Consider the following 17,891-nt stretch of genomic DNA (forward strand, 5'->3'; position numbering starts at 1 on the left):
AGTGATTTGCCATTCCCTTCTCCAGTGGACCACATTTTGTCTCTTGGAATAGGTATTTTTAACCTGAAGTTTGAGTTGCCTATAATAAAGTCATAAAAAACCATGATGTTGGTTGTTGGTGGTTTAGTAGCTCAGTCATGTCCTACTGTTTGCAGCCCATGGACTGCAATCCACCAGGCTCCTCTGTCCATTGGATTTCCCAGGCAAGAATACTGGAGTGGGTTGCCATTTCCTTCTGCAAGGAATATTTCCAACCCAGGGATCGAACCTGGGTCTCCTGCATTGCAGGCAGATTCTTTACCAGCTGAGCCACCAGGGAAGCCATAAGTTGGTTGAAATAAGCTATCTTGCTAAAAAGCTTGGAAACGATTGTGTTGGGAGTTTGTTTAAGTTATATTTACCCTAAGCAAAAAAGGCTATTTTTGTAAATAAATACCTGTGTCCTTACTTTTATGAGAGTTGGGAAATGAAAGGTTATTTGTTAGTATTCTTTTGTTAAAAGAGATGCTAAAAATACTTTGAGGGCTTATTGAATTTGCATTAAGAGCTCAGTTGTCTGGGTTTTTCCCTCTCAAATCAGGTGTGTTTTGTTAATTTCTGGATAGAGGAAATAACACAATTTCCTCTTGTTTTCTGTGTTCTTCCAGCCTCTGTCCTCGCATATAGATGTGACATACCTGTCTTCTGTGACATACTTTACTCAGTAGAAGTTGTGTTCCCCACCCCCTCTTTTTTCTTTTTAGGGAATTGATCATATGTTTCTTACCATCTCCCACACCTTTTTTTTTTTTTTTTTTTTTAATGAGGAAATCTGTTCAGATCTATTTACAAGTCAGTGGAAAACCAGGGAAGACAGGCTAGAATGCTTGCTTCTTGTGCTGTTTATTATTTTATCATATTCATTGAAAGGATATCCTGTGTAATGGTAGAAGTTAGATATAAAAAATATAGGCAATGTGGAGCTGTACACAGAACTCAGGATTCTGTGTAGAATGAACTTTGTATCGTTGTGTCGTTGTTTTCGATAGAATCTTTTTAAGAGTGGGAGTGGATTAGAAGGAGAAATAAGTGTGGTTCAACTGGAATTCTTCTAGTATGAATAGCATTATGCACCTTAATGTTCTTCTACACCTCTTTTTTGGGGGGGATTTAATGTCTTTCCTGTTTGATTTTAAGCTGTTAAAAGACAGATTCTCTTCATCTTTTCCCAGAACCCTCACAGTGAGTATGATGCCTCTCAGCTTGGAGGTGCCTGGGAACCTCACCCTTGTGGATGTTCTTGCTCTAACCTCCGCGTATTCTTCCATATTAGTTGTTAGGGGCCCTCATTCAAGATAGAAGAAACCAACCACACTTCATTAATTTGCGAGATAAGGCCCTTCAGCAGCAAAGACTGATAAAGTGGAGTCAGCCTCTGTGCTTTTAACTGCTTGCCAAGTCCAAGCAGGATGCTGGCCCTGTGAAGCTTTCCCCTGTGGCCTCTCATGCTCAGGACACCATTTGCAGAAGGAAGTCCTCAACAGCACAAGGGATTACTGCTAAGTTCCAAAGAGCAGCTTCTAGGGCCTGAAGGCAGATGTTTCCTCCTCAAGGCCTTCATATCTTAAGTCCAGTCCTTTTCCTTCCTGACATAATTTAGTCTTTTTAAACCTCTTACCTACTTCCTAATGTCTGTCTTCAGTACCTGGCTGTTGCAATTCACCTTTGTAAATGAATCACCCCTTGGCTCAGTCCACCTTCACATCCCTCTCCAGGAGAAGGAAGGTGTTTGTTCTGTTGAGGGACACTTAGCCAGCTGACCCTGGGCTCAGTAGAACTGAGGAACTCCATCATAATTTTGACAGTGGTTGGGCCCATGGGGATGGGAAAATGTGAGCATGCCTCAGAGCTTCTTCCATCGCAAGAGGATTGTAAATAAAATTCCTAAAAATCTTGAACAACTACCCTTTAAGTGCTCTTTGCTGTTTGTTGTGGATTATATAGCATATCTAGCACGTGAACTGGAGAAGGAAATGGCAACCCACTCCAGTGTTCTTGCCTGGAGAATCCCAGGGACGGGGATTCCTGGTGGGCTGCTGTCTATGGGATCGCACAGAGTCAGACACGACTGAAGCGACTTAGCAGCAGCAGCACGTGAATGGGTGAATTAAAGAGCTTTGTTTGTAAATTCTAATACTAAAGGAGAAGAATGTCTTGTGTAATTACACAGGGATTTCTGTTAGTCCTTAGAACGTTACAATACCTATGAACCATTTTATTCACACAAAACGTTCTAATGCTATGGTTTTTGTCCCTTTAGTGGTTATGCTTGACTGTCCAGAAAATATTTTTGAGTGACTCATTAAAAAATAATGAGAGACCTAGTGTACATTGAGGTTGACTCAGTCTATGAAAATTTGCAAAAATACTCTGTAGTCTGTTTTTTGAAAGCCAGTGTAATTCTAGAGACGAAGAAGAACCTTTTTGTGTCCATTTGTTATGTCTTATTTTAAAACCTGACTTTTGAGCCTTATTTGATGTCTTAACTGTGTCACTTCAGAACAGATGTCATTTTAAAATGATTCATCCCTGATGAGATTTCTGTTTTGTACCTAATAGAAACAAGCCTTTTAGGATATAAGAATGCATATGAACTTTAAAAAGTAAGTATTGATAAATATTTTTTTAAAAATGATTGAAGTTAATGAAGTTTCACCTTTAATCTGCCATATGTCATGCCATGACATAACAGCCTTCTTTTCATTGAGTTGCCAACTAGGGAAATCTTTGAGTTTAGGTGAATAAAGACAGTGAAATGTACTTCTCTCTCTCTCTTTTTCTGACCAGTTGTTTTGGCATGGTATCAGTTCAGTTCAGTCGCTCAGTTGTGTCCAACTCTTTGCAACCCCATGAATTGCAGCACGCCAGGCCTCCCTGTCCATCACCAGCTCCCGGAGTTCACTCAGACTCACGTCCATCGAGTCCGTGATGCCATCCAGCCAACTCATCCTCTGTCGTCCCCTTCTCCTCCTGCCCTAATCCCTCCGAGCATCAGAGTCTTTTCCAATGAGTCAGCTCTTCGCATGAGGTGGCCAAAGTACTGGAGTTTCAGCTTTAGCATCATTCCTTCCAAAGAAATCCCAGGGCTCATCTCCTTCAGAATGGACTGCTTGGATCTCCTTGCAGTCCAAGGGAATCTCAGGAGTCTTCTCCAACACCACAGTTCAAAAGCATCAATTCTTCGGCGCTCAGCCTTCTTCACAGTCCAACTCTCACATCCATACATGCCCAAAGGAAAAACCATAGCCTTGACTAGACGAACCTTTGTTGGCAAAGTAATGTCTCTGCTTTTCAATATGCTATCTAGGTTGGTCATAACTTTTCTTCCAAGGAGTAAGCGTCTTTTAATTTCATGCCTGCAGTCACCATCTGCAGTGATTTTTGGAGCCCAAAAAAATAAAGTCTGACATTGGTTTCCACTGTTTCTCCATCTATTTCCCATGAAGTGATGAGACTGGATTCCATGATCTTCGTTTTCTGAATGTTGAGCTTTAAGCCAACTTTTTCACTCTCTACTTTCACTTTAAGCAAGAGGCTTCTTAGTTCCTCTTCACTTTCTGCCATGAGGGTGGTGTCCTCTGCATATCTGAGGTTATTGATATTTCTCCCGGCAATCTTGATTCCAGCTTGTGCTTCTTCCAGCCCAGCGTTTCTCATGATGTACTCTGCATATAAGTTAAATAAGCAGGGTGACAATATACAGCCTTGATGAACTCCTTTTCCTATTTGGAACCAGTCTGTTGTTCCATGTCCAGTTCTAACTGTTGCTTCCTGACCTGCATATAGGTTTCTCAAGAGGCAGGTCAGGTGGTCTGGTATTCCCATCTCTTTCAGAATTTTCCACAGTTGATTGTGATCCACACAGTCAAAGGCTTTGGCGTAATTAATAAAGCAGAAATAGATGTTTTTCTGGAACTCTCTTGCTTTTTCCATGATCCAGCGGATGTTGGCAATTTGATCTCTGGTTCCTCTGCCTTTTCTAAAACCAGCTTGAACCTCTGGAAGTTCACGGTTCACGTATTGCTGAAGCCTGGCTTGGAGAATTTTGAGCATTACTTTACTAGCGTGTGAGATGAGTGCAATTGTGCAGCAGTTTGAGCATTCTTTGGCATTGCCTTTCTTTGGGATTGGAATGAAAACTGACCTTTTCCAGTCCTGTGGCCACTGCTGAGTTTCCCAAATTTGCTGGCGTATTGAGTGCAGCACTTTCCCAGCATCATCTTTCAGGATTTGGAATAGCTCAACTGGAATTCCATCACCTCCACTAGCTTTGTTCATAGTGATGCTTTCTAAGGCCCACTTGACTTCACATTCCAGGATGTCTGGCTCTAGGTGAGTGATCACACCATCGTGATTATTGGGGTCGTGAAGATCTTTTTTGTATAGTTCTCTGTGTATTCTGCCATCTCTTCTTAATATTTTCTGCTTCTGTTAGGTCCATACCATTTCTGTCCTTAAGTGTGCCCATCTTTGCATGAAATGTTCCCTTGGTATCTCTAATTTTCTTGAAGAGATCTCTAGTCTTTCCCATTCTGTTGTTTTCCTCTATTAGTTTGCATTGATCACTGAGGAAGGCTTTCTTATCTCTTCTTGCTATTCTTTGGAACTCTGCATTCAGATGCTAATATCTTTCCTTTGCTCCTTTGCTTTTCACTTCTCTTCTTTTCACAGCTATTTGTAAGGCCTCCCCAGACAGCCATTCTGCTTTTTTGCATTTCTTTTCCATGGGGATGGTCTTGATCCCTGTCTCTTGTACAATGTCACAAACCTCATTCCATAGTTCATCAGGCACTCTGTCTATCAGATCTAGCCCCTTAAATCTATTTCTCACTTCCACTGTATAATCATAAGGGATTTGATTTAGGTCATACCTGAATATATATATATATATTTTTTTTGTTTGTTTTTTCCATCTTACTTCCTTTTAGCCTATCCATGTCTTCATATTTTAAGTTTGACTTCAATAGGAAGCAGCAAATTGGGTTTTGTTTTTATATCCATTTTAGCATACTCTGCCTTTTGATTGGAGTATTTTGTCCATTAACATTTAGTGTGATTATTGATGTGCTTGAATTTAGGTTTACCATTTAATAATATACTTTCTGTTTGTTCCCTGTTTTTCTTCTTGCCTTCTTTTATTATCTTTGGATAATTTGAATTTGTTTTTAGAATTCATTTTAATTCTTTTGTTATTTTATACCTCTGTGTTATTATTTTGTGATTGTTCATGGTATAATGTATATCCTAAAGTTTTCAAGATCCATACATAGTTAATGTTGTACTGCTTTATGTAAAATGCAGAAACCTTGCCATCATTTAGGTCCATTTATCATCCATTTCCCTCCAATTCTGTTCTTTTTTTCTTTCTCATAATCTTGCCTTTTTACTTCACAGTATATATATGTCCCCTTCACAAAGGGAATGGCAACCCACTCCAGTATTCTTGCCTGGAGAACCTTGCACAGAGGAGCCTGGCAGGCTGCAGTCCATAGGGTCGCAAAGAGTTGGACACGACGGAAATAATTTAGCACGCACGCATGCATACATATGCCCATTGCTGTTTATTTTGAAGAGAGGCTTACTTTTGTTCTGTCTTCTCTTGGATTGTTAGGAATGCTTACCAGTGTTGTGGCTATGTAGGAATAAATGTATTTTTGTAAATATGTTAATTTACTGTGCTTTTTTAGGCACACCTCGGAGATATTGTGGGTTCAGTTCCAGACTACCTTAGTAAAGTGACTATCTCAATAAAGCAAGTCACATGAATTTTTTTGGTTTCTTTGTATATATGATAGTTATGTATACCCTATACAATAGTCTCATAGTGAAGTATGTAATAGTATTAAATCTTAAAAAATGTACATACATTAAATAAACTATATGAAACAAAAAGTTATAACTGACATCAAAAATCACAGATCACATGTCACCTTAACAAACATGATAATAATGAAAAAGCTTGAGATATTGCGAGAATTATGAAAACATGGCATAGGACAAGAATGGAACAAAGCTTTCCAGGATAAAAAGTTATAGTTACTTGTAACAAGTATAAAAACTTATTTTCCCTGAAGTTTTTCTTTAAGATGTGGGATGAATGTGTCACAGAAGAGCATAACACTAATTTAACTCAGTGTTATTTTCCAAGCAAGTGAATGTTTCTGAGTTAAGAATATGAGGCAATCATAGGTGTACAGGTATCTGCAATGGTATTTTACAAGAAAGGCCAGCATTGTGCTTCTCCTTTGGAGAAGGCTGTGGCACCCCACTCCAGTACTCTTGCCTGGAAAATCCCATGGATGGAGGAGCCTGGAGGGCTGCAGTCCATGGGGTTGCTGAGGGTCAGACATGACTGAACAACTTCACTTTCACTTTCATGCATTGGAGGAGGAAATGGCAACCCACTCCAGTGTTCTTGCCTGGAAAATCCCAGGGATGGGAGAGCCTGGTCCTTAAAAGCCAGCAAATAAACAAACAGACCTCAAGGATACTGTGCAAAATACACCACACATAATTCCCTTTCTTTCTTTCCTTCTCTTGCATGTCCTTGCTGTGGACCTTGGTCCTTAATGGGATTTAATATGAAGTTAGAAATTGGTGGCACACTTATAGGTTAGGAGTTTTTTTAGAAAGCACTTTGTATTTTTGTTGTTGTTGCTTAATTTTAAAAGCATGTTGTTTTTAGAGGTGAATCAGAGCTAGAAAGTGGAGAAATACTTAAGTTTTGCAGGTCTCAATGTGGATGAGAATTTTGAGACAGAGCTGTTTTAAGAGGGTTAAATTCAGAAGCAGAATTTCCTTAGTGTAATTTGAAAGTATTCTAGGATTCAGGATTGAATGAAAGGAAGTACCATTTTGAGAGTTCTTGAAAAAAAAAGATAGAAACAGAAAGGTAGAAAGAGTCATCTAAGTCTAGGAAAGTTTCCTAAGACGAAATTTGTTCTGTGTAACACTTTGGCTAGAGGAGATGACAAACTAGAAGTTTTCAGAATGGATTAGACTGCTTTAGAGAATGGTTCCTCAAGCACCTCATTAGGAGAGCCAGAGGGACTGAGAAAAAGGGGTCTGCTTGGGAGAACATGGGTGGGCTTCCCTGGTGGCTCAGCTAGTAAAGAATCCACCTGCAATGCAGGAGATCCTGGTTCAATCCCTGGGTGGGGAAGATCTGCTGGAGAAGGGAACAGCTCCCCACTCCTGGAGAATTCCATGGACAGAGGAGCCTGGCGGGCTACAGTCCATGGGGTCACAAAGAGTCAGACGTGACTGAATGACCTTCACTTTAGGAGAACATAAGCTTTAGGTGGTGGTGGTGGGGGTATATTTGGTGTCACACCATCTTTTCTGCTCCCTGAAATAGGTGAAGGAAACGTAGAAAGAAAATGATAGGGTAAGGAGCTTGGAGTTTTGGGCAGGGACACCCTGATGCCCACGAAAGCAGGACCACAGCAGAGATTCCCATTCTGAACAGAAATAAAATGGTGAAAGAATATAAATACTGGCTAGATAATTTTGAACATGCAACTCAATCTTCTGCTCTGACAGAACATGATAGATGAGCCCCAAATCTAGCTTCCAAAACCTATAAACAATAGATACAACTGCTGGCAAATGTGCAGCAAACATGCTCGATGTTAATGGAAGGTTGACTCTCAATGAACAGCTGTTTAGCTGATCTGGAAATGAAGGGGGACTTGCATTCAAACGTCAGGCTGTCGCTATTCTTAGAGCTCAAGTAGAGGACAGAAGAAATAGATGAAGCCCTGCTCTTGATGTGGTGTGATGAAGACCATGTTTGCCCCTTAAGTTATCATCATTATAGTGCAGTAAACCATTCATTTTTGTGTATGGTAAATCACAATGCTGACATGCTTACAAAATAATGTGAAGCATATGGGTCACAACTGTTTTTAAGTAAAAACTGCTTTAAAGATTTATTTAGGTTCCTTAATTATAGAGTGGTTGGGAAGGCTGGCATGTGGTTTCAGTTTAGTTACAAATGTTGGCTGTGGTGATGGGTACGTGCTAACGTTGCCAGAGAGAGAGTAAGATTGAACATTGCCAGAGAGAAAGAGAGTATGGTTGGGAGGGGAGCTGGTGTCCTGGCCCCCCTGTGTTATTTTTTTAAGTGAAGTCAAGATCTTGTGTTTATACTAAGTAAGTCAGATGGCATTATGCTCTGCTTGAGGTGGATGTTGCTAGTATTCCGGGCCAGTTTTCCCGGTGTGTGAGTACTTTAATTGGTAAATTTTCATGGCAGTTTGAAATCATTGACTCTTCAGAAACCTGACAGAATAACCATCCCTTTTAGCCTTTAAACCCACTAGATGTATCAAGCCCAGGTTGGGGGACAGCAGTTAACGATTCTGTCTAGATAGACAAGAGGAAAGTAAGTGTTCTACCTGGGTGTTTTGATGGGAAATAAACCCATGTCAGAGTCATTTGGTGATCTTCTGAGCCTGTGTGTGTGTGTTTGTGTGTACACATGCATATATGTGTGCAGTCACAATCACATGTGGTTAATCATGTTAGAAGTAATTTTGCATCATTTGGGATCTAACGATGGTAGAATATATAAAGCTAACTTGCAGTACTAGGAACCTGGGGAAAGACCTGTGTTAATCCATGAAGAGGTCAGCAAATATATCAATATATGATTGGAAGAGTTCATTTGTATTTGGCGTAACATGCTTTCCTGCATTTCTTGCCAGTGGTGAAGATGACATTGGCTTTGCTGAACTATTGTCTTGAGGTGGGAGGGATGGGAGGGAGGAGGGGGCTAATAAGAAATCCAAGTAAAGCTTTCCTGCCCTGTCTGAAGGCAGTAGGAGATATGAGTTTCCTGCTTCATGGAGCTCAGTCCGTTAGGGGCTTTGTCAAAACTTGGAGAAGGTCCACTCATTTATTCATTCATATTTTGGTATAGACAATGTCTTATGTTTATAGCTCTGTGGAATGCACGAAAGTTAATTACACAGAAAGGCTGTGCCCCCAGAAGCTTACACTCTGGTAGGGGATAAGAAGATGTCTGCATAACTAATTATAATACAGAAAGACATTAGACATTTATTGAGGACTTAGTCACTTTTAAGGTGCTTTCATACAGTTTGATTTAATTTTCTGAGCTAAAGTACAGGGCTACATTTCTTTATTTTGTACCTGGAGAAATCAAAGTTCAGCCAAGGTGAGTGACTTGCTCCAGGTCCTGTAGGTGGTAAGTTGTGGGTCTGGGGCCCATAGAATCCTGTCCATCCTGGATGCCGTCTGCCTCCAGATTCACTGTTTTTTCCACTGTCCCAGGTTGCAGTGGGGCTTCCCAGGTGGCTCAGTGGTAAAGAATCTACCTGCTAATGCAGGAGACGAGGGTTCCATCCCTGGGTTGGGAAGATCCCCTGGAGAAGGAAATGGCTATCCACCCCAGTATTCTTGCCTGGGAATCCCCTGGACAGAGGAGCCTGGCAGGCTACCGTGCATAGGATCACAAAGAGTTGGACACGACTTTGTAATTAAACAACAACAACAACAGTATGTAATCACACAGAGGGTCTTACTTGCTTCTCACTTGGGAAATCAGGGAACGCTGGACAAGGATGAGGCCCCTGAGCATCCTTGGGGATGAGCAGGACACTGCTTATTCAGGGGATGGCTGAAGGGGTTTGAGGGTGAGGGAGGGAGGGCTGCTGGATGGAAAAAGATCAGTGTACATTGTTCACATAAGATTCAGCTCCTGGCAGATTGAAGGTGTTCAGTGCATTGTCAGTATTAATGGCTGCACACACTTTTCTGAAGAAAAGCCCAAGTCTGTGATTGAAAGGCTGAATTGACACCCTTCCAAGTGTCCCAGCCTTTCACCGGGCTCCTTGCCTTAGATGGATCTCTCTTAGTGTACTCTTGTGGCCCTGTGATCTGTCCAGAACACAGAGGTGGTGTGTGCCAGTGGTCAAGAGCAGGGCTCAGTTTGGACTCCACTGCGTCATACTGCCAGTGTGACCTTGACACGTTCTGTCTTCACTTTGTGCCATGATTTCATCATCTGAAAATAGGATTAGTAATAATATATTCTAGTTGAGCTATTTCAAATCCTAGAAGATGATGCTATGAAAGTGCTGCACTCAATATGCCAGCAAATTTGGGAAACTCAGCAGTGGCCACAGGACTGGAAAAGGTCAGTTTTCATTCCAATCCCAAAGAAAGGCAATGCCAAAGAATGCTCAAACTGCTGCACAATTGCACTCATCTCACACGCTAGTAAAGTAATGCTCAAAATTCTCCAAGCTAGGCTTCAGCAATACGTGAACCGTGAACTTCCAGAGGTTCAAGCTGGTTTTAGAAAAGGCAGAGGAACCAGAGACCAAATTGCCAACATCCGCTGGATCATGGAAAAAGCAAGAGAGTTCCAGAAAAACATCTATTTCTGCTTTATTGACTATGCCAAAGCCTTTGACTGTATGGATCACAATAAACTGGAAAATGCTGAAAGAGATGGGAATACCAGACCACCTGACCTGCCTCTTGAGAAACCTATATGCAGGTCAGGAAGCAACAGTTAGAACTGGACATGGAACAACAGACTGGTTCCAAATAGGAAAAGGAATACGTCAAGGCTGTATATTGTCACCCTGCTTATTTAACTTTTATGCAGAGTACATCATGAAAAACACTGGGCTGGAAGAAGAACAAGCTGGAATCAAGATTGCCAGGAGAAATATCAATAACCTCAGATATGCAGATGACACCACCCTTATGGCAGAAAGTGAAGAGGAACTCAAAAGCCTCTTGCTGAAAGTGAAAGTGGAGAGTGAAAAAGTTGGCTTAAAGCTCAACATTCAGAAAACGAAGATCATGGCATCTGTTCCCATCACTTCATGGCAGATAGATGGGGAAACAGTGGAAACAGTGTCAGACTTTATTTTTTGGGGCTCCAAAATCACTGCAGATGGTGATTGCAGCCATGAAATTAAAAGACGCTTACTCCTTGGAAGGAAAGTTATGACCAACCTAGACAGCATATTCAAAAGCAGAGACATTACTTTGCCAACAAAGGTCCAACCAGTCAAGGCTATGGTTTTTCCTTTGGGCATGTATGGATGTGAGAGTTGGACTGTGAAGAAAGCTGAGCACTGAAGAATTGATGCTTTTGAACTGTGGTGTTGGAGAAGACTCTTGAGAGTCCCTTGGACTGCAAGCAGATCCAAGCAGTCCATTCTGAAGGAGATCAGTCCTGGGATTTCTTTGGAAGGACTGATGCTAAAGCTGAAACTCCAATACTTTGGGCACCTCATGTGAAGAGTTGACTCATTGGAAAAGACTCTGATGCTGGAGGGATTGGGGGCAGTAGGAGAAGGGGACGACAGAGGATGAGATGGCTGGATGGCATCACCGACTCGATGGACGTGAGTTTGAGTAAACTCTGGGAGTTGGTGATGAACAGGGAGGCCTAGCGTGCTGCAGTTCATGGGGTCGCAAAGAGTTGAACACGACTGATCGACTGAACTGAACTAAACAGAATAATATATTCATAGTGGTTTCATTGTGAGACTTAGAATCCTTAAATGCGAAGGGCCTGGGGCCCATGCTGGTGCAGGGTAAATGTTGGTGTTTTAGCTCCAATTACTCTCTGGTTACTATCTGGTCCTGCCCCTCTTCTGCTTACAGTCCCCCTGGGTGGCTCCATTCTCCTGATCTGGAGTCTGCTCATCTCTCTGGGCTTCCTTGGTGGCTCAGATGGTAAAGTGTTTGCCTGCAAGTTGGGAGACCTGGATTCAATCCCTGGGTGAGAAAGATCCTCTGGAGAAGGAAATGGCAACCCACTCCAGTACTCTTGCCTGGAAAATTCCATGGACGGAAGAGCCTGGTTGGCTACAGTCCATGGGACATGACTGAGCAACTTCACTTCATCTCTCTAGTGCATTTCTCCTCAGGCCTTGCCTTTCAGCAGCATGCAACTGCTCATACCCCTTAGTCCACCTCTAGGATATCTTGGCCTTTGTTTTTGCCTCAAAGCCCTTTATCTTGCTCATTACTTCTTTAGGACTGTTTTTTCCCACCTCTTAAAATACTCCAACTCTAATCCTCACCCTACTGAGGGCCCTGTCTGGTTCTGCAATGTTTTGCATATATCTTTTCCCTTGCACTTATCTATTCTCTATTTGTATCTCTCCCCTACTTTTGGCTGAAAACTCATCAAAGAAGGGCTGAATCTTAATTATCTTTGCATTCCTAGCATTTTCTTCACATTAGGTAGACTCAAAATAAATGAATTAGAAGAGCAGCTTTACCTATTTTAAGACAGCATCATATTGTCAAAATTATTCTTCAGTTAGCTAGAGGGAGTCAGAATTTACCTTGTTAGTTGATTTTGCGGAGGGGAAGGTCGACATGAGAGCTTACTTGATAGGGGGCCCTTTGTCATCATGGAGCCCAAGACTGGGCAAGAACCATAGCAACCTACAGGACCACCTTCCACTGGTGGATCTCATAGTTTCAACCGTCTTGTTTGTGAAGGTGGTAGTTCTGTTTTTAGTTTTGTGATGGTAGTGTCAGCTATTTAGTATTTGATAACATTTTCTAACATTTGAAAAACTTTTTTCTCAGTGTTTTGAAACTCCAGTTTATCATCCTGGAAATAGCAACATTATCCAGTTGTGGACATGTGTTGTAAATTTTTTTCTTGGTTCTCTTAGTTGCCCAGATTTTAACAAAGTAAGCTGTAAATATAGTGTGTGGGTTAAATAAAGCATATCTTTATGGTGTACAGTACATCAATACCATTTTAGTTAATAGGGAATGCATAGGAGAAGATAACTTGGGCCACAAAGAATAAATAACTTTATTTATTTACTTGAAGAATTTGAAGAAAAACAATGTGATATTTCTGTTTTCTATCTGAAACATAACAGTGGCCCTTAAAGAGCCTGTTATATCTGGTAAACGAATAATAATGAGCTGAATTGTAAGGACTTTTTTTTTTTCCATTATCCCGTGCAGCTTTGCCCTGTCAGATGAAGCATACAGATCCCTAAGAGATCAAGATAAAGACCAGTGTATTCTGATTACTGGGGAAAGCGGAGCAGGAAAAACAGGTAAGGTCACCACCTGACAACTTACTTTCTCCTCTAAGAAGGTGAACCATGGACAGGATGGTGTCAGCAAAGTGGGCTCATTAGCATGAAGCTTACAGGACTTCTTTGCAGGAAGGCCAGTTGTTAGGATCCTGGAATGTTTTCCAGGAAGAACTTGCCTCATCTCTCATGTGAAGGAGCAGGCACCTATCAAAAGGGGTTCCAGCCAATGCGGGAGTCAATTCCTGGATTCTAGACCTCTAGTGTAGTTCCTGAGTACTTCAGGGTCTTTGACCTTTCCTCCAAGACACCAGAATCTGTAAAGTCTTACCTCTTCCCTAAGGAATAATTATTTGAGTTTAGGGAGACCACAACCACAAGCCTACCTCTGCTTAAATGTGAGGGAAGGCCCCAAGAAATGGTGGATTTCACTCCAGAGAAGCCTTCCTCTGGGTCTTCCCTGGTACCCCAGTGGCTAAGACTCTAAGCTTCCAACGCAGGAGGCCCAGGTTCGCTCCCTGGTCAGGGAACTTGATCCCACATGTCACAACTAAAGATCCCATATGGTGCAACTAAGACCCAGTGCAGCCAAATAAAAAATAATAATAGTAAATATTAAAAAACTATTTGAAAAAAAGATAAGTCTTCCTCTGAAGCCTGAAGAATTGAGATTTCTGTATGTATTTTTAGACAGGTTGGCAACCTCCCCATAAAACAACCCCTCAAATGGAGGGATTATGCTTTGTTTCTCGTGCTTTTAATAAAAACGATTTGTGTGATTGATGGTCTTGAGTGAGAATGTGCTTTTACAGATGGTGCCCAGCTACCTGGAAAAGGTTCAGAAGAGCTGTGCTGTCTGAGTCAGTCAAACTTGGACAGGTTAGGACTGCTTTTGTCAGTGGGTTTCTTTGATGGAACTGATGAGTCCATGAAAGAGGAGGATGATATTTTCATAACTGTTTCATCTCTAAGATGTTCTTGTTTTATAGATAAGACTCTTTTAATTGGTAATTTTTACTTGTTTGCCAGAGTGGGATTTAAATGTTTCCACTTTGCTTGGCTAATTAGTTATCAGATTAATAACTTTGATTTCCTGATGATCAAAAGAAGAAAATCCCCTGTGGATGTTTCAGTCGTCTGACTGCATCCATTCTGTTCATCAGCCCTTAGTTAGATCTGTGCCTTGAAATATCTATTTCTGTTTCTCCTGACCTGCTCTGAAGTATCTGTTTCTACTCCACTTTCATGAGGAGTGCCTCTTCTCTATTCCCTAGAGTAGCTGAAGAAAGAACGATTAGATCAGTGTGTCCAGCTCCCTTCCTAGAGCCTTTGAACACACAGTGCACTGTTTCTTTTGGTTGTGCGGGTTCTAGGTTCTGGGTGGACAGAAATGGAGGGGGAAGGTCCAGCGTGTGAGAATCTTAGGTAACAGAGAGCATAGTCTTATATAGACCATCTACTGTAGGGTCCTCCCAGCAACAGCAGAATCTGATAGAAGGCTCACCATTCTGTATGGTGGCCTATGGACTTTGTCACAGAGGTTTGGCTAACAAAGTTCTTCCTTACTTAGAGATGAATTCTGCCTCTATGTATTCCTCTTTACTCAGTAGTCTAGAACCTTACCAAATAAGTATACTTGCTCTTCTGCAGGACAGTCACTTAATTATTTGAAGTCATTTGTATTATCAGTTAAGAGAGTGTCACAATGAGTCTCAGATTATGTAGTTGCCTCCTAAACTGTATATGCCAGTCAGTTCCTCTTACCTGGTCTCCCAGCTTACACATCCAGTACCTGCTTGTCATGTCTAAGTGAGTCTCTAAGAGACATCTCAGACTAAGCATGCCCCAAACTGAACTCTTGATTTCATCCTCCTACCTAAACTTCCTGATCTCAACAAATGGGACCACCTGTCAACCTAGTTTCTCAAGCTAGAGATGTTAGAGTCACCCTTGATGTTTTCTTTTCCTGTATCGTCCACATAAATGCCATTTTCTATCAGCCCTACCTCTAAAATATATCTCATGCCAAGCTCTTTCCTCCTTTTCTTTGTGTCCACCTGGAGACTCTAGTTAGAGCAAGCCACCAATCTTTTTTTCCTTTGAGGGCTGTTTGTAGCAATATCTAACAGGTCTCTTTCCCCCTTATGCTTGCCTGCAGAAAGATACCAGAATGATCTGTAAAACTGAAAACTGGATCAAAGCCTTGGCCTGTTTGATTTTTTTCTTTTTCTGAGTTACCTTCTTCTGTGTCTATGTGGTGAGAACTTTTAAGATCTACTCTCTTAGCAACTTGTAAGAATACAATACAGTGTTAACTCTAGACCCTATGCTATGCATTAGATTCCTAGCACTGCATCTTATAACTGGAAGTGTGTACCTTTTAACTACATGTCTTCATTTCCCCTTTCTTCCCCAAACCAACAATCTACTCTTTGATTCTATGAGGTTTTTTTGTTTTTGTTTTTAAAGATTCCATGTATAAGCAAGATCATACAGTATTTGTCTTTCTTTGTCTGACTTACTTCAGTGAGTATAATGCCTTCACAGTTCATCCATGTTGTCACAAGGGGCAGGATTTCCTTCCTTTTTTTTAGCTGAACAATATTCAATTGTATATATATAACACATTTTCTTTATTCATTCATCCATAGACAGACACTTACTTTGTTTCCAGGTATTGACTATTGTAAATAATGCTTCATGGAACATGGGAGTACAGATTTCTTTTCAACCTAGTAATTTTATTTACTTTGGATATATACCCAGAAGTGGTTTTGCTGAATCATACGGTAGTTCTGTTGTTTGTTTTTTTTTAATTTTTCAGGAACCTCCATACTATTTTCCATAGTGGCTGTACCAATTTACATTCCCACCAGTAGTGGCACAAGGATTCCCTTTTCTCCACATCCTCTCCAACACTTATGTTTTGTGTGTATGTGTTTGTTTTATACATATATTAGCCATTCTGATAGGTGTGAGGTGATACCTCATTGTGGTTTTGATTTGAATTTCTCTGGTGATTGATGGTGTTGAGTATCTTTTCATATTTGGAAAAATGTCTATTCAGGTCTTCTCCTCACTTTTTAATCAGATTATTTGGGTTTTTTGAGGGATTGAGTTGTATGAACTGTTTATGTATTTTGGATATTAACCCCTAGTTGGTCATATTATTTACAGATATTTTCTCCCGTTTAGTATGTTGCCTTCCATTTTGCTAATCATTTCTTTTGCTTTGCAGAAGCTTTTCGGTCTGATGTAATCCCATTTGTTTATTTTTGCTTATGTTGTTTGTGCTTTGTGTGTCATATCCAAAAAATCATTGCCAAGACCAGTGTCTAATAAGAGTTTTCTCCTTTGCTTCCTTTTAGAAGTTTCACAGTTGCAGGTCTTGCACTTAAGTTTTCAATTCCAGTTTGAGTTCATTTTTGTGAGTGGTAATTAAGTTTTGTCGGTTTCATTCTACTGCATGTCACATGCTTTTTCCAGATCTGTTGAGATGATCACATGATCTCAACCTTTTATTCTATTCAGATGTGTTACATGTATTAACTGTGAGGTGTTGTGTTTATTGATTTGCATACGTTGGATCATCCTTGCATTCCAAGGACAAAGCCCACTTGATCATTGTGTATGAACCTGTTGAATTCAGTTTGCTAGTATTTTACTGAGGATTTGACATTTACATTTGTCAAGGATATTGACCTGTAGTTTTCTTTTCTTGTAGTATCCTTATCTGACTTTGGTATCAGGGTAACGTTGGCCTGCTAAAATGAGTTTGGAAGTGTTACCTCTTCTTTGTTTTACAAGAGTTTGAGACAGTTCTGGTGTTTTTATTTTGGGGTTTTTGATTACTGATTCACTCTCCCTAATAGTAATTGGTCTTTTCAGCTTTTCTAGTCATAATTCTAGATACTTATCCATTTCTTCTAGGTTGTCTAATTTGTTGGCATATGACTGTCCAGAGTAGTCTCTTATGATCCTTTATTTTTGTGGTATTTGTTGATACCTCTTTCATTTATAATTTTATTTATTAGAACTCTCTTTTTTTCCTTGGTTAGTCTAGATAAAGTTTTGCCAATTTGGTTTATTTTTTTGAAGAACCAACTCAATTTTCTGTTGCTTTCCTGTTCTCTATTTCATTTATTTATGCTCTAATCTTTATTGTTTCCTCAAAAAACTGTATCTTCTGCTAAGGTTGGGCTTAGTTCTTACTTTTCTACTTTTTTGAGGTATAATATTAGGTTGTTTATTTGAGATATTTCTTTATTCTTGATGTATGCATTTATAGCTATAAAATTTCCTCTTGGAACTACTTTTGCTGTATCTCATCAGTTTTGGTGTATTTTTCCATTTTTGTTGCTTCAAGGTATTTTTTTAATTTAAAGTTTTCATTTCACGAAATGGTTTTTATTGCACTAAAATATAAGCCTAACCCAGAAGATTCTGCTTGACCTAGCCCCTACCTGCTTCTGTACCTTCCCCTCATGTTTCCCCCACCCCAGTGGCAGCTCGTGTTACTATTCATGGAAGGGTTTGCTTTTTGCTGTGTGTTGTCAGTATATATTATAAATAGTCATTATATTGAGTTTCCCACCCCTTTTTAGATCATTCATTTGAACTCTGGGTATGGGCTCTTACCTCTGTTCACTCAGAAATTTGTGAAATCTTTCACTATTTAGGATTCTTTCTTCCCAGTAAGAACTTTAGGAGGATATTGATATCTTGGGAGGAAAGTTTTTGCTCTTTCACTGCCTCTAACCTTCCTTTCATTGTGAAACAGAATTCAGTTCTTAA

The 17,891-nt window shown here is 40.4% G+C and overlaps 1 protein-coding gene across 4 annotated transcripts in view; it reads left to right on the plus strand.

Annotated features, from left to right (window-relative positions):
• Nucleotides 1-17,891, plus strand: part of MYO1B (myosin IB) — a 199,171-nt gene that overhangs the window by 85,851 nt on the left and 95,429 nt on the right. For all 4 annotated transcript variants that reach the window (XM_019974173.2, XM_019974180.2, XM_070769490.1 and 1 more), the window contains exon 4: nucleotides 13,024-13,118. In XM_019974173.2, coding sequence (XP_019829732.2) covers nucleotides 13,024-13,118 — 95 coding nt within the window. The remainder of the gene's footprint in view (nucleotides 1-13,023; nucleotides 13,119-17,891) is intronic.

The sequence above is a fragment of the Bos indicus genome, chromosome 2 (genome assembly GCF_029378745.1).
Source record: "Bos indicus isolate NIAB-ARS_2022 breed Sahiwal x Tharparkar chromosome 2, NIAB-ARS_B.indTharparkar_mat_pri_1.0, whole genome shotgun sequence".
Taxonomy (NCBI): domain Eukaryota; kingdom Metazoa; phylum Chordata; class Mammalia; order Artiodactyla; family Bovidae; genus Bos; species Bos indicus.